This window comes from Sebastes fasciatus, chromosome 8, assembly GCF_043250625.1.
Source record: "Sebastes fasciatus isolate fSebFas1 chromosome 8, fSebFas1.pri, whole genome shotgun sequence".
Taxonomy (NCBI): Eukaryota; Metazoa; Chordata; class Actinopteri; order Perciformes; family Sebastidae; genus Sebastes; species Sebastes fasciatus.
In genome coordinates this window covers 33,846,449-33,858,549 of record NC_133802.1, presented here as the reverse complement: position 1 = coordinate 33,858,549, position 12,101 = coordinate 33,846,449, and the positions used below count along the sequence as shown (strand labels likewise).

The 12,101-nt window shown below is 42.1% G+C and overlaps 1 protein-coding gene across 6 annotated transcripts in view; it reads right to left on the bottom strand.

The window, feature by feature from the left end:
• prdm16 (PR domain containing 16) overlaps nucleotides 1–12,101 on the bottom strand; it is a 339,983-nt gene that overhangs the window by 17,239 nt on the left and 310,643 nt on the right. For 3 of the 6 annotated variants that reach the window (XM_074642545.1, XM_074642541.1, XM_074642547.1), the window contains 5 exons: nucleotides 5,569–5,770; nucleotides 5,293–5,458; nucleotides 4,989–5,142; nucleotides 2,277–3,948; nucleotides 1,379–1,466 (listed from right to left, as the gene is read on the bottom strand). In XM_074642545.1, coding sequence (XP_074498646.1) covers nucleotides 1,379–1,466; nucleotides 2,277–3,948; nucleotides 4,989–5,142; nucleotides 5,293–5,458; nucleotides 5,569–5,770 — 2,282 coding nt within the window. The remainder of the gene's footprint in view (nucleotides 1–1,378; nucleotides 1,467–2,276; nucleotides 3,949–4,988; nucleotides 5,143–5,292; nucleotides 5,459–5,568; nucleotides 5,771–12,101) is intronic. The other 3 variants (XM_074642543.1, XM_074642544.1, XM_074642542.1) reach the window with 2 other exon arrangements.

Genomic DNA, 12,101 nt, shown 5'->3' with positions numbered 1-12,101 from the left:
CCTGATTGGAGCTGTACAATATAGTTTGAGATACCCCCGACTGATAGCCGCTTCCTCTCCGCTAGCGAGCTTGTGTGAACAAAGGGGGAGCCAGTTATGTAGGAGTTTATTTGCCAAAAACAGCTTACATCCTTCCTTTTTTTTTTAGTGAATACGGGGACGGGAGAGACAGGGACAGACACTCCGTCTCGATGTGTTTATTCGCAGTCTGAGAACGGGTGGAGGGGTGGAGGGTGGGGAGCGAGCGGGGGCGATTCCGTCATGAGACTGAATTAGAGGTGGTATTGTGTTTGGATCACTGGGAGGATCACAGCTGAGACACTCTGATATGAGAAGTCTTTACGTGGGAAAACGTTTCATCCTGGGGAAATTGATCAGTTATGACGTGATGTCTTATCATCCAATTATGAATAATACAATGTTATAAGTGCAGGGTGAGTGTAAATGAGGTTATGTCATTTTTTGTTTGCAAATTACAAAAACAAATCCATGTTAGCTCTTCTTATATCATTAGTTTGCAAAGGCATAACGACACATATGTGTGTAACGTCATACAGTATATGAAAGTGTGTAAATGTATCTGTCTGCCTTTGCACCTAAATGAGTGTTTTGCAAAGTCACAGTTGATAGAGGACACAGATTTCCAGGTCAGATTAAACCGTTTCCCCAACGAGAACCCCCCCATTCTCCTGGAGACAAACACAGGATGTCCTTGATGGACACGGTGCTATTATCTAGCCAGCCAGCCAGCCACAGAGAAAAAAATGAAAAAAGAAAAACTTGGAAGGGGTTGAGTTATTAGCTGGCCTGTGGGCTCCCAGTACATGAAACAATGCCACGACCAAGATTAGCGTGGCCGAGAGAGGCAGTTTGTCACAATTCAAACGGTTATTATTCTCTCTTTTATTAATACTATCATTGCTTGTAATCAAGACTCGGGAGAGGCAGGGAGGGGTCTTGGGACAGTTGAACAATGTGACTGATTATCAAAGGGGCTGCGATAACAGACTGTGTCTTCTGAAAAAAAAAAAAGGTAGAAGTGACGAGGTACACACAGGCGCCATTCGGCAAACAAAGGAAGAAATCGTACAGAACCCCTTGAGAAAATAACATCCACGCTGTGGAATGATGGTGCGCAGGGTCCTATCAATTCAGGTTGCAGCAGCGTGGGAGGCAGGAGTGAGGTATTTTCACATAATACATGGTTTGAAAATAGTCGATTGCATCTGGGAATAATCAGCCTGTATGCAACACCTGGAGGTCGATTCCCCTGTTTGGTATTCCCTCGCTGTAGTTTTTGTTCAAAGTGCTGTTTTCTACCTAAGATTAGAAACCAAGTGCCTTCCTTAGAGTTGAAATGTGTGCGCTGTGAACCTACCTGTGGATGGAAGAGTGGCGCTGAGGGCCTGAGGAACTTTTCCTTCAGAGCTCCTACAGGATCGAGTAGCTTCCTCTTCTCCACCCTGCTGGACCAACAACAAGGCAGAGGGTTACGTACCAAGGTCAGAGTTCATCTACAACCTCCAACCACACACCAAACCAACACATTCTCACATACCGCCGCTTGGTCAGTGTGCCCCTCGGCATCGGGGACCGACGTTACTTTTGGATGGGGCAGGGACGGCGTGTCAATATACGCTTGTTACAGGTACAGTTTCCTTTCAAAATAAACTTCCGTTTTCACAGGAAGTTAGGTTTAGGCAACACAACACGGTCGTGGTTGACGTTAACTTCACTGACTAGCGACTCACGGGACTCACAGGACTAACGATACTAAAGACTCATGTGACTCATGGGACTGACGATACTTACGACTCGTGTGACTAACGACTCACGGGACTCAGGGGACTGACGATACTAACGACTCACGTGACTAACGACTCACGGGAGCCATGATACTAACGACTCACGGGAGTCATGATACTAACGACTCATGTGACTAGTGACTCATGGGACTGCCGATACTAATGACTCACATGACTCACGACTCACGGGACTGACGATACTAACGACTCATGAGACTAACGACTCGCGGGAGTCATGATACTAACAACTCACGTGACTAGTGACTCATGGGACTGATGATACTAATGACTCACATGACTCACGACTCAAGATACTAATGGCTCATGTGACTAACGACTCATGGGACTCATAGGACTACCAAACGGCGGTATTTGACGAGTTAGGAGTGAGAGCAGGTAGACTAAGCACCAACTTCTATCATCTTCAATGTGTGGACATAAAATAGTCTGGTCTAATCGGTGCTGAAATACCTGTATATGGGGTCCATGAAGAACGCTGAGGGCTTGGCGTAGTGCAGTGGTGGCGGCTGGTGTTGCTGTGCCTGTTGCTGCTGGTGCTGGGCGATGGCGGATTGGTGCAACGACTGGGAATGGGGGTGAGGAAACCCAGCTGGGGTTTCGTCCTTGACGGAGATCCCCTTTCCAACTCCAAACATGAGGTTCTTTCTGTTCTGTAGCTCAGCCGCTACACCGTTATGACCACCTCGGCTCCGGCCGCCAATGCTGAGGTCCAATGGCTGTTCTTCACCGCTAGATATTGCTAAAGGTCCACTACTGCTCCCAGTGCTACTGTTGGGGTTTGAGGGGTTTGTTGGGGTGGGAGGGGCTAACTTGGTCTCCTTGGGCTTTGTGAGATCAAACGGTGACTCCCCTGTGGACGCAGGAGCTCCTGGGGCGCCAGAAACCAACTTGTGCAGCTGCTCGCGAGGTGACTTGGGCTCCGCCTTAAAGAACATGCTAGGATTGAGGGCACTCCGATCAGCGCTGAAGGGATAGAGGGAGTTGTGGAAGTTGGGCAGAAACTGGAAGGGAAACATGGAATGGTAGGGCAGTGGACCGATCTTCTTCTCCTGATGGAGACCAATCAATCCTGGACCGAAATATTTCTCAGCAATAGAGGCGATGGCTTTGATGGAATCTGTGGTGGCTGCGTTGGCGTTCATGTGGGTGGGCGGGAGGGCTTGCTCATCAGGCGGAGGGAAGAAGGAGTGCTGGGACGATGCAGAGGCGAAAAAGGGACGATCGACGGCGAAGTTCCCAGAACTTGACACGGCCGATATCAACGCACTGTTCGTGTCTTCTAACTGGTGGCCTTCTTGACTCGATATGATCCCAGACGGCTTCCTTCTTTTACCACTTCGCTCACGTTCGCTCTCTCCGTCGCTCTCCAGGTCAGAACCATCACCCGAAGCGGTACCAGTGGTGGTGTCCAAATCTGTCCCACTCGTGGTATTAACGTCTTCGAGGTCACTTCCGTCAGACATGTCCGCCATCTTAGATTTCTGCTTGGCCTCTCCAGAAGACAAATCCAGTTTGTTCTCTTTTTCTTTGTCTTCCAGCTGACTCAAACTGTCACCTCCGTTGCTGTTTGTGGAGCTAACCAGGGACAGCGGAGGGGCATCTAGGGGACTCCGAGGCAGTTTCACCTCCTGACCGCCGCCCAGCGGGCTCTTTAGCAACGAGCTAGCCGGCAATAGAGGAGGCCGCGGATACAGTGACGGGGAGAAGATACCTGGGAAACCATGAGGGAGGGATGGGAAGCCGTGGGGTCCCGTGGAGAAGGGCAAACCGGCGTGAGGGTGAGGTCGGGAGGGAAAGTAGTCAGTGAAGCCTAAACCGGACTGGGTCAGACCTGGAAGGTGGGGGTGGTGGGACTTGATCTTGGCCATGATGGGGCTGGAGCTCATGGGGATGCCTGGGTTGAACATCCCAACCGGAGAGCCGTAATGGTTTTTGCCCTCGCAGAAGCGGCGGTGCTTGTTGAGGGAGGAGGTAGTGCTGAACAACTGGCCGCAGTCCTTACACTTGATCTGGGTGCGGCAGTCAGCGTGCATACGCTTGTGGCGGCAGAGGTTGGAGAACTGGGTGTAGGATTTGTGGCACACCTCGCCTGGGGGAGCAAAAAGACGCAGCCCATCAGGGCCTGGTTAAACCCATTTTAACACTGTCTCTAACTTTGTATACCAAATCAACTGCAACACATAAATCTGAATGGAAACTGCTGATGATAAAGAAAAGACTGTTTTTATGGATGAAACCAACCACTCATCCTGCAAATTGAAACTGCCAAATCATTCCTAATCTACTGCATCTACATTGTATGTATTTTACAATAACAACTGAATATATGCAAGCAAGAACATAAAATACATATGTATCTAATTACCTTAAAGGGACTGTATGTAAGTTTTTACACGTACAAACGTTTTTTTATTGCCTAATTTGTGAACAGGTTGTAACCAAACCTAAAAAATGAGACCAAAAAAATTATCCGCCGAGTTACAGGCATCTCTTTCCCAATGTAAGTCTATGGTAAAAAGTATTTTTGGGCCCAATGGCATCATGTGACGGACACGGAAGTTGTAATTCCTCCGTTTGGCCACTACGAAAATTTGCTTCAAAGCCCGCAATCTTCCTGGGGGCTTGGAAATATATAGCGGTACTGTGGATTTATCTGGCTAATGTTGCTAACGTTAATCAACACGCTGCCTGTCAATGACCGATGCTCGCTCGCGTCTACGTAGTGTAGCGCGAGCACAAACACGAGCAACAGGACGCTGACTGACGTTGACTTAATGGCCACATGTGTCACTGTTAACAAGCAATTTCTGATTCTTACATAGAGTCCCTTTAAAGAGAGCAAAAAGTAGGTCTCTGATCCATAATTAAAAATGATTTTAGTTTATTTTTTCATTATTGTAGTAGTAGTAGTCCAAACTAATCTAAACTATATGTCAAAGTTTGCTGAAAAAGAAAGAGTATTTACAGAATATAATCAAATTAATAGCAATAAAAATATGATCCCTAGACCTGTATGCTTGGTTCAGACAACGTAAACAGGATCAAGTTGGTGTACATGGAGAAAAAAGAGACTGCAGGGCGATGGAGAAGTAGATGTATAAAATAAATGGACTGTTACAGTAAGAATAAGGCGGTTCTTTCACTTCCAAAGCTCTCACTTACAGATAAAGGGTTTGACACTGCTGTGGATGTGCTTATGCTGCTTGAGGCCTGACGAGGTGGCAAACGTCTTGCCACACTCGGGACACGTGTGAGCGCGTGCCCCCACGTGCTGGGAGCGGATGTGACGCTGAAGGTTGCTGGGATCTGTGAACACCTGAAATATGAAAAAATACAATGTACGCTATGTATGATTAACAAAAACAAAATGCTGTTTCTTTCAGATATCTATGTCCAGTACCATTATGAATGAAGAATGAGGAATTTCTGAAGCAGGTAGAGCCTGTGTGTCAAGTGCACAACTTACGTGCCGGATATGCTGTACCTTATCACAGTTTTCACACTCAAAACGCTTGCCGCTGTCATGTGACATCTGGTGACGGATTAGGTTGGACTTCCAGTTAAAGGCTTTGGGGCACTGGTCACACTTGTACTCCCTCTCCTCTGTGTGGACTATCATGTGTTGGCCCAGACTTGAGAAGGAGAGCACAAGACCATCAGTGAAATCAATAAATCGTACAACCCATGTGTTGAATGCGTATATCTATATTATGAAGTGTGGCAGGACTTGTTATCTGTGTACCTGTACTCATTTGGGAAGATCTTCTCACAGTCTTTACACTCGTGGACGGGCTCGTCGCTGTCCTCGCGCTCCTGTTTGAAGTCCTCTCTCAGCGTGTCGAAGATGGAGCCGGTGCTGGAGCATGAATACTTCTGGTGCCGCCGCAGCTCCAGCGTCGAGGAGAACAGCTCATCGCAGTCTTCACAGCGGTACATCTGCTCGTCTGCACGTACAAACACACATACACACACATTTGTTTAGCCATCACACAATAAAGCTTCCTGAAATATATAATACCCATTGAAATCCACCTTAAATGCTTGAATAAATACTTTCACACGTGTTTGATATGAATAATACAGCATATGTTTTTTGTTGTGATGTTGTTTGAGGAATCTACCTGTAAAAAATACTAAATTCATTTTTTATTCCTTTTGTTAAAAACTGCCATTCTTTAAAAAAATATCTTTCTTATATATCATCCTATAAAACATTTTAAATAATTAAAAAAAACATGAAAATATTTATCAAAAAGTAAAAAATAAACTGAACAAAAAAACTCTATTTCTCTATTTTAGTTATTTTTTGGGGATATTTTTCAGACAATTTTCACACATCTTTTTAAAATATTTTTTACTATTTTTTTCACATATTTTATTAATAATTTTCCGTCATTTTTCTATTTTTTTTGTTGATATTTTTCACTTATAATTTCCCGACATTTTTGGATATTTTTTCACATATTTCTGAATGTTTTTTCATGCTTTTTTAATGCCTCTTAACAGATAGATGTTTTTGAGTTAGTTTTCACATATTTACAGCCACTGGTGTTATTAATAACAGAGATTCTCTGAAAGATACATATAGTACCTTTAATGGATTAGTTGTTTGGTCTATTAAAAGTCAGAAAATGTCGATCAGTGTTTCCCAAAGCCCAAGATGACGTCCTCAAATGTCCACAACACAAAGATATTCAGTTTACTGTCATAGAGGAGTAAAGAAACCAGAATATATTCAGCTTTAAGAAGCTGGAATCCGAGAATTTTCACTTTCACGAGTAATCGATTATCAAAATAGTTGGCGATTAATTTAATACTTGACAATTAATCAATTAATCGTCGTTAGATTTTAATGTATGCAAACAAAACTACAATTTATGGGAGAGTCAAGACAAAAGCAACTTTGCTGTGCACAAAGAAACAATGAAGTGCTGCTTTGCATCCTGTATTTACTAACTCCGGCAGAACGGAGCGTCCGGTTGTATATAAAACTACTAAACAAGAAGGGAAATCTATTATCTGTGTGTTAGTTACAGCTAAATAGACTCCCAATTCAACTGGTAAAAGCAACAATCCTGCAATTGACATTCACATAAAATGGAAATCAATTAGCGGTGAAATGCAGCCTTCATTAACAACAGTTAATTGCTTGTTAAAAGCAAGTGTTTGCTGGAGACTGTAGGTGTAATAGCACACAGGGGAAACAATAGGGGCCGGTCTTCCCCTTCCATGTTGATAACCTTTACAATACTTCTCACCGCCAAGGTCAAATACATAAAGCTCGGGCCAGCTTTTTCAATAGCAAGTTCCTGAGTCAGACGCCAAGTTCAACAGATCGGGGGGGAAAGCCCAGTGGAGTGTCTTTGTGCACGGACATTAATGTGTGTGTGTGTGTTTATGTGAACGTTTTCTAAAAAGAATGAACCACGAGGAACAGAGGTAAGCAGGGGCACAGTGGCGCCAACCCCATGGTGATTTCAGCGCCAACCTGCCATACCCTCTTTGCCATGACCCAGAGTCACCCCCCCCACCAGGTGTCCCAACACGCCATGCACACACCCATCCATCATTTCAAAGCTGCACTAAATGAGTTTATCCAAAAATGACTTACAGTGCACGGCTCACCTGTTTTCTACTGCATGTGAACCGTTTATCCAGCTGGAAACTTCTTGGGCACATTAAAAGGGCATTAGTGTAGCAACATCAATGTGTCTGACCTTGGGGAGAAGGATAAATGACCTTTTGGTCAATGGGCCATTACGCTGAGCTCAAATGCTAAACTAACTCGCTCACTTTGACACCGCCGTGTGCACATATTTCATGGCGAGTGTTTTGCTCTGAAGCGCATACATCTCAGCACTCAGATACTTTTGTGTGGCGCCCTTTAAGAGCGGAACATGTGGTGGAAGCTTTGATGGATGCACCCGCTTGAGGAGTATCTTTTAAAGGTCCCATATCGTGCTCATTTTCCGGTTCATACTTGTATTTTGTGTTTCTACTAGAACATGTTTACATGCTGTAATGTTCAAAGAACACATAATTTTCCTCATACCGTCTGCATGAATATACCTGTATTCACCCTCTGTCTGAAACGCTCCGTTTTAGTGCATTTCAATGGAATTGCAACGGAATTGCGTTGCTAGGCAACAGTTTGGGTCCACGTTTACTTCCTGTCAGCTGATGTCATTCACATACACTACAACCAGGAAAGAAACTGGGAAACATTTAGAATGTTTACGTTTAAAACCGGGTAATAGTCTAAATATTGTATATTTGTGACATCACAAATGGACAGAAATCCTAACGGCTTGTTTCAACCGCGGACTGCTGTGTGTATTTCTCCGTATATTGAGCGTTTTGATAGTTTAACAGTATTTATATAGCACTTAAACCTGCTTTATAATATAAAAGACTAAAAAATCTCACTTTTTACAATATGGGACCTTTAAATGAAAACTTCTATGTTATCTTGTTGTTGTTTTTCCAATACAGAGTTCATATTATGAGTTTTTTCCTCCAGCTTTGCTGCTAATATCTAGAGAAAGAGTAATGTTTGATGAGCATGTTGCATAGGATTGCACAGGATGTTTTACACTCGCAGTATGTCCTGCTATATATCTGTTAAAATATGTTGATGCCTTCTGAGAGTATACAAGCAGCTGATGTGTGGAAACCTACAGAGTTCAAAGGATTATTTGTTCTACACACGGTTTACCCGTGTAGTTTCCTTCATGCCATCAGCGTGGATGTTCTCTTTATTTTGCTGTGACATCTTTGCTCTCTTCACTATTTGCTATTTATTTCTGTTTCCACTGTAGCCTGTTGCCATGGTTTTCTGTCTTCATATGAATTTCACCTGGTTTGTTTTAGTTGTTCTGAGTTTAACTTATCATCTTGTTTTTAACTTATTATTTTTATTTACTTCAAGTGGAGATATACATTTAGAAGTTCCGAAGGTGGTTCATACACAACTACAATAAACTTTGTTGGATTTGAAAAGGCGTGTGCGTGTGTGTGTGTGTGTGTGTGTGTGTGTGTGTGTGTGTATGACGAAAGTACTTGCAAACCCCTCTTGCACTCAGGTGTGTGTTTCAGTGATGATTCACGTATATAAAAGGTGCTTGCGTGTGTGCACCAGCACCAGCACCAGCGTGCCTGTGTTTTTTCAGTACGTCTGGTCTGGGTGGGTAGGGTGGTGGTGGAGGTGGTGGTGGGGTGGGTGGGGGGTTATAAAGGGGAGACTAATAGCTCTCTGGGAGACGAAGGGAAGCACAATTATGTGCAGTTTAGCAGCTAATCTGGGAGCATGGGTGAGGTCTCAGGGGACTCCTCAAGTCCTCTACTTCAAATTCCTTCTCCGATAAGCCCGACACAGAGAGCAGGGCTGCACTGCCAAGCTCCCACTCAGCCCTGCTACCTTTCTCTCGCTCTCATATGGAGACAAAATCATCCCTCCAGTTGGTGACTGTCTCTCTTTGTCCCTTTCTGCTTTTCTGTCTCTCTCACTCACAAATAAACGTCTTCAAACAGCAGCCTTCATCGCTCTCTCACACCAAACACACAACGCCAAAATACTTTGGCTCTGACACACACATTCTGAGTGTTTCTCTCTTTTCTCTCTCTCTGCCTCCCTACCTCTCTCTATATATATTCCACATACATACACACAGAGGAATTGAACAAATCATTTACAAGTCCGCTCCATCTTTGACGCACCCCGTACAACATGCCAATCTGCTTCTTTTTCAATAATCAAGCTTTTGAGCTCCCGGTTTCTTCCCCGTCCCTTTTGGCATGGAGATCTGTGCACAAAACTGTGCATCACGCAGAGGAAACAAAAACCCCTGGTGAACTGCAGAGCATCTCACGAAACATCTTGTTCTCCCCCTTCACCGTTTTATAGTCAATGACAAGCAAGAGTAATCAGATTTCTTCTTTTTTTTTTCATCCGTGGTTCCAGAAAGACTGGAAACACAACACAAAACAATGTTACCTGACAACAGCACTTCACCACAATAAGTCCAAGATGTTTAAAAGAAACACAGCGGAACTACGGCCCCTTTTCCGCCTAAGTGAACTTTGAAAGAAAAAAGCCCAGATAGATCGACAGCGAACAGACGTCCAAGTTAGATTGTGAGATAAAGATATTGGGATATATTCAGTCTGACGTATGGAGGCACGGTTGAAAGGTAGTGAGAAGCCTACAGTGAATCAGGTTACCCACTCAGATGGTTGAGAGCACCTCAAAACGTGATGCACTTTGAAATGTGAGCCAGTAGGCCTACAGTGAACAGCAAGGTGTGGTGGAGCTCTTAACACACACGATATTACAGATTGTAGAGTTATAACGGAACGTAAAGATCAAACTAATATATAGGGATGTACCGATACCGGATCGGATATCGGTCACAATGAGGTCGATGTTTTCAATTCAATATTTATATACTATATACATTATATACTGTAGTTTTAATTCCAACATTTGTCGCTGCATAAAATAGGTTTACATTGAATACGATTTTTTTTTTACCAAGTTGCTGGTGTATGATTTATTATTTTAATAATAAATACCAATTCAGTAAATTTATATCTATGTATTTATTGGTCACGTTTTGTTTTACAAAGTTAGGAAAATAATTGGCATGTTGTTGCCTTACACATAAAAGAATGATCCCAGTCACTTCCACACAGTGAGGATTATTAATGAAAGACCGGTATCGGATCGGTATTTAGTATCGGCCGATACACAAAACCCCAGGTATCGCCATCGGTATCGGGACCGAACGAGTCGGATTGGTGCATCCCTACACATTTATTTATTTGGGAGATAGTTAGATAGAAGTTAGAAAATATATATATTGTTATTTATTTAATACTTTTTTTTATTATTTTTTCCTTAACAATTATCAATTGTAATTTGCATCTTTAACACATCTCATTAAAAACATGGGTTTAAAGACTGGATTAATAAAAAAAGAAAGTAGTATCAGGTTCAATCAACGTGTATATTTTTTAATGATTTACAACCACATGTGCTGCTTCTGTTATTTATTTTTTTAACAGGAATATTAAAAGTAACACTAAAAACACCAAATAGGTTTGGTTTACCTGGGAACCGCCGATTCCCAGGGGCATCAAGTCACTGAACGCATCACTAACTGCATGCTGAAGCTGATACCAGATCAGCCTATAATGGACATCACTAAAACCTCAAAAGCTTCAATTTCTAGGGACAAACTGCGACGTTGACTTGTGAATATAAAGATATTATTTGTATTATTATTTGTATTTAATTTTTATTTGTATTATTATTATTATAATTATTATTATTTTTATTTTTATTTGTATTATTATAATTATTAATATTATTATTGTTATTATTCTTTGGCTGAAATGTGACTTCCGAAGTGTTCTTAAGGATATGACTTCCTAATCATTCCTGTAGATATTATTATTATTATTATTATCATTATTATTATTATTATTTATTTATTTATTTTTTATCATTATTCTTTGGCTGAAATGTGACTTCCGAAGTGTTCTTACGGATATGACTTCCTAATCATTCCTGTTTGATCCTGAGCTTTCCTTTGGAGCAGAACATTTCTCCTCGCTCAGGATGGAATATGACAAAGTGCCAATTGACGCCCTAATAATAATAATAAGAAGCGAAGAGGCCAGTTCCTCCGCAGCACTGTGAGCGCTCAGACTCAGACCAGACTCAGACCAGACTCTCCTCCAGTACGAGCAGACTCTCCTTCATTATTGGCAGGCCGATTCTAAACGACAGGTCCAAAAAAAACGGCTTCAACCAGACGCTTTAATGCGGGATTTAATTCCATCCTGGAAATTTATGATTCGAATAATTCACATTTCTTAAAGGAAAAAAATAATAATAAAGTTGTAGGAAGAGATTGTGTCTTTTTCTTTTCTGTTTGTGAAGAAAAAAAAAAATACATTGCTGCACTGAATGGAGGCCATGGCTTCTTTTTTTTTACACTAAATAAGGGCATGCAATTCATTAATCTTTTACCTTTAAAAAAATGTCAAATGATAAAATTGCTTATCAGAGCCTAAACTGATTGAACAAACATTTTTCTAATTATACGAAAATGTAAAAAAAAAAGAAGCAAATCCTCATAATATTCAACCTGTAACCAATGAGTGTTTGATAAATTACAAAAAAAATATAGATAGATTATTTGTCTATAAATCGATTAATCAATTATAAATCAAGTATTGTTTCTGCGTTTGCTTAGAGTGGTATTATATGAA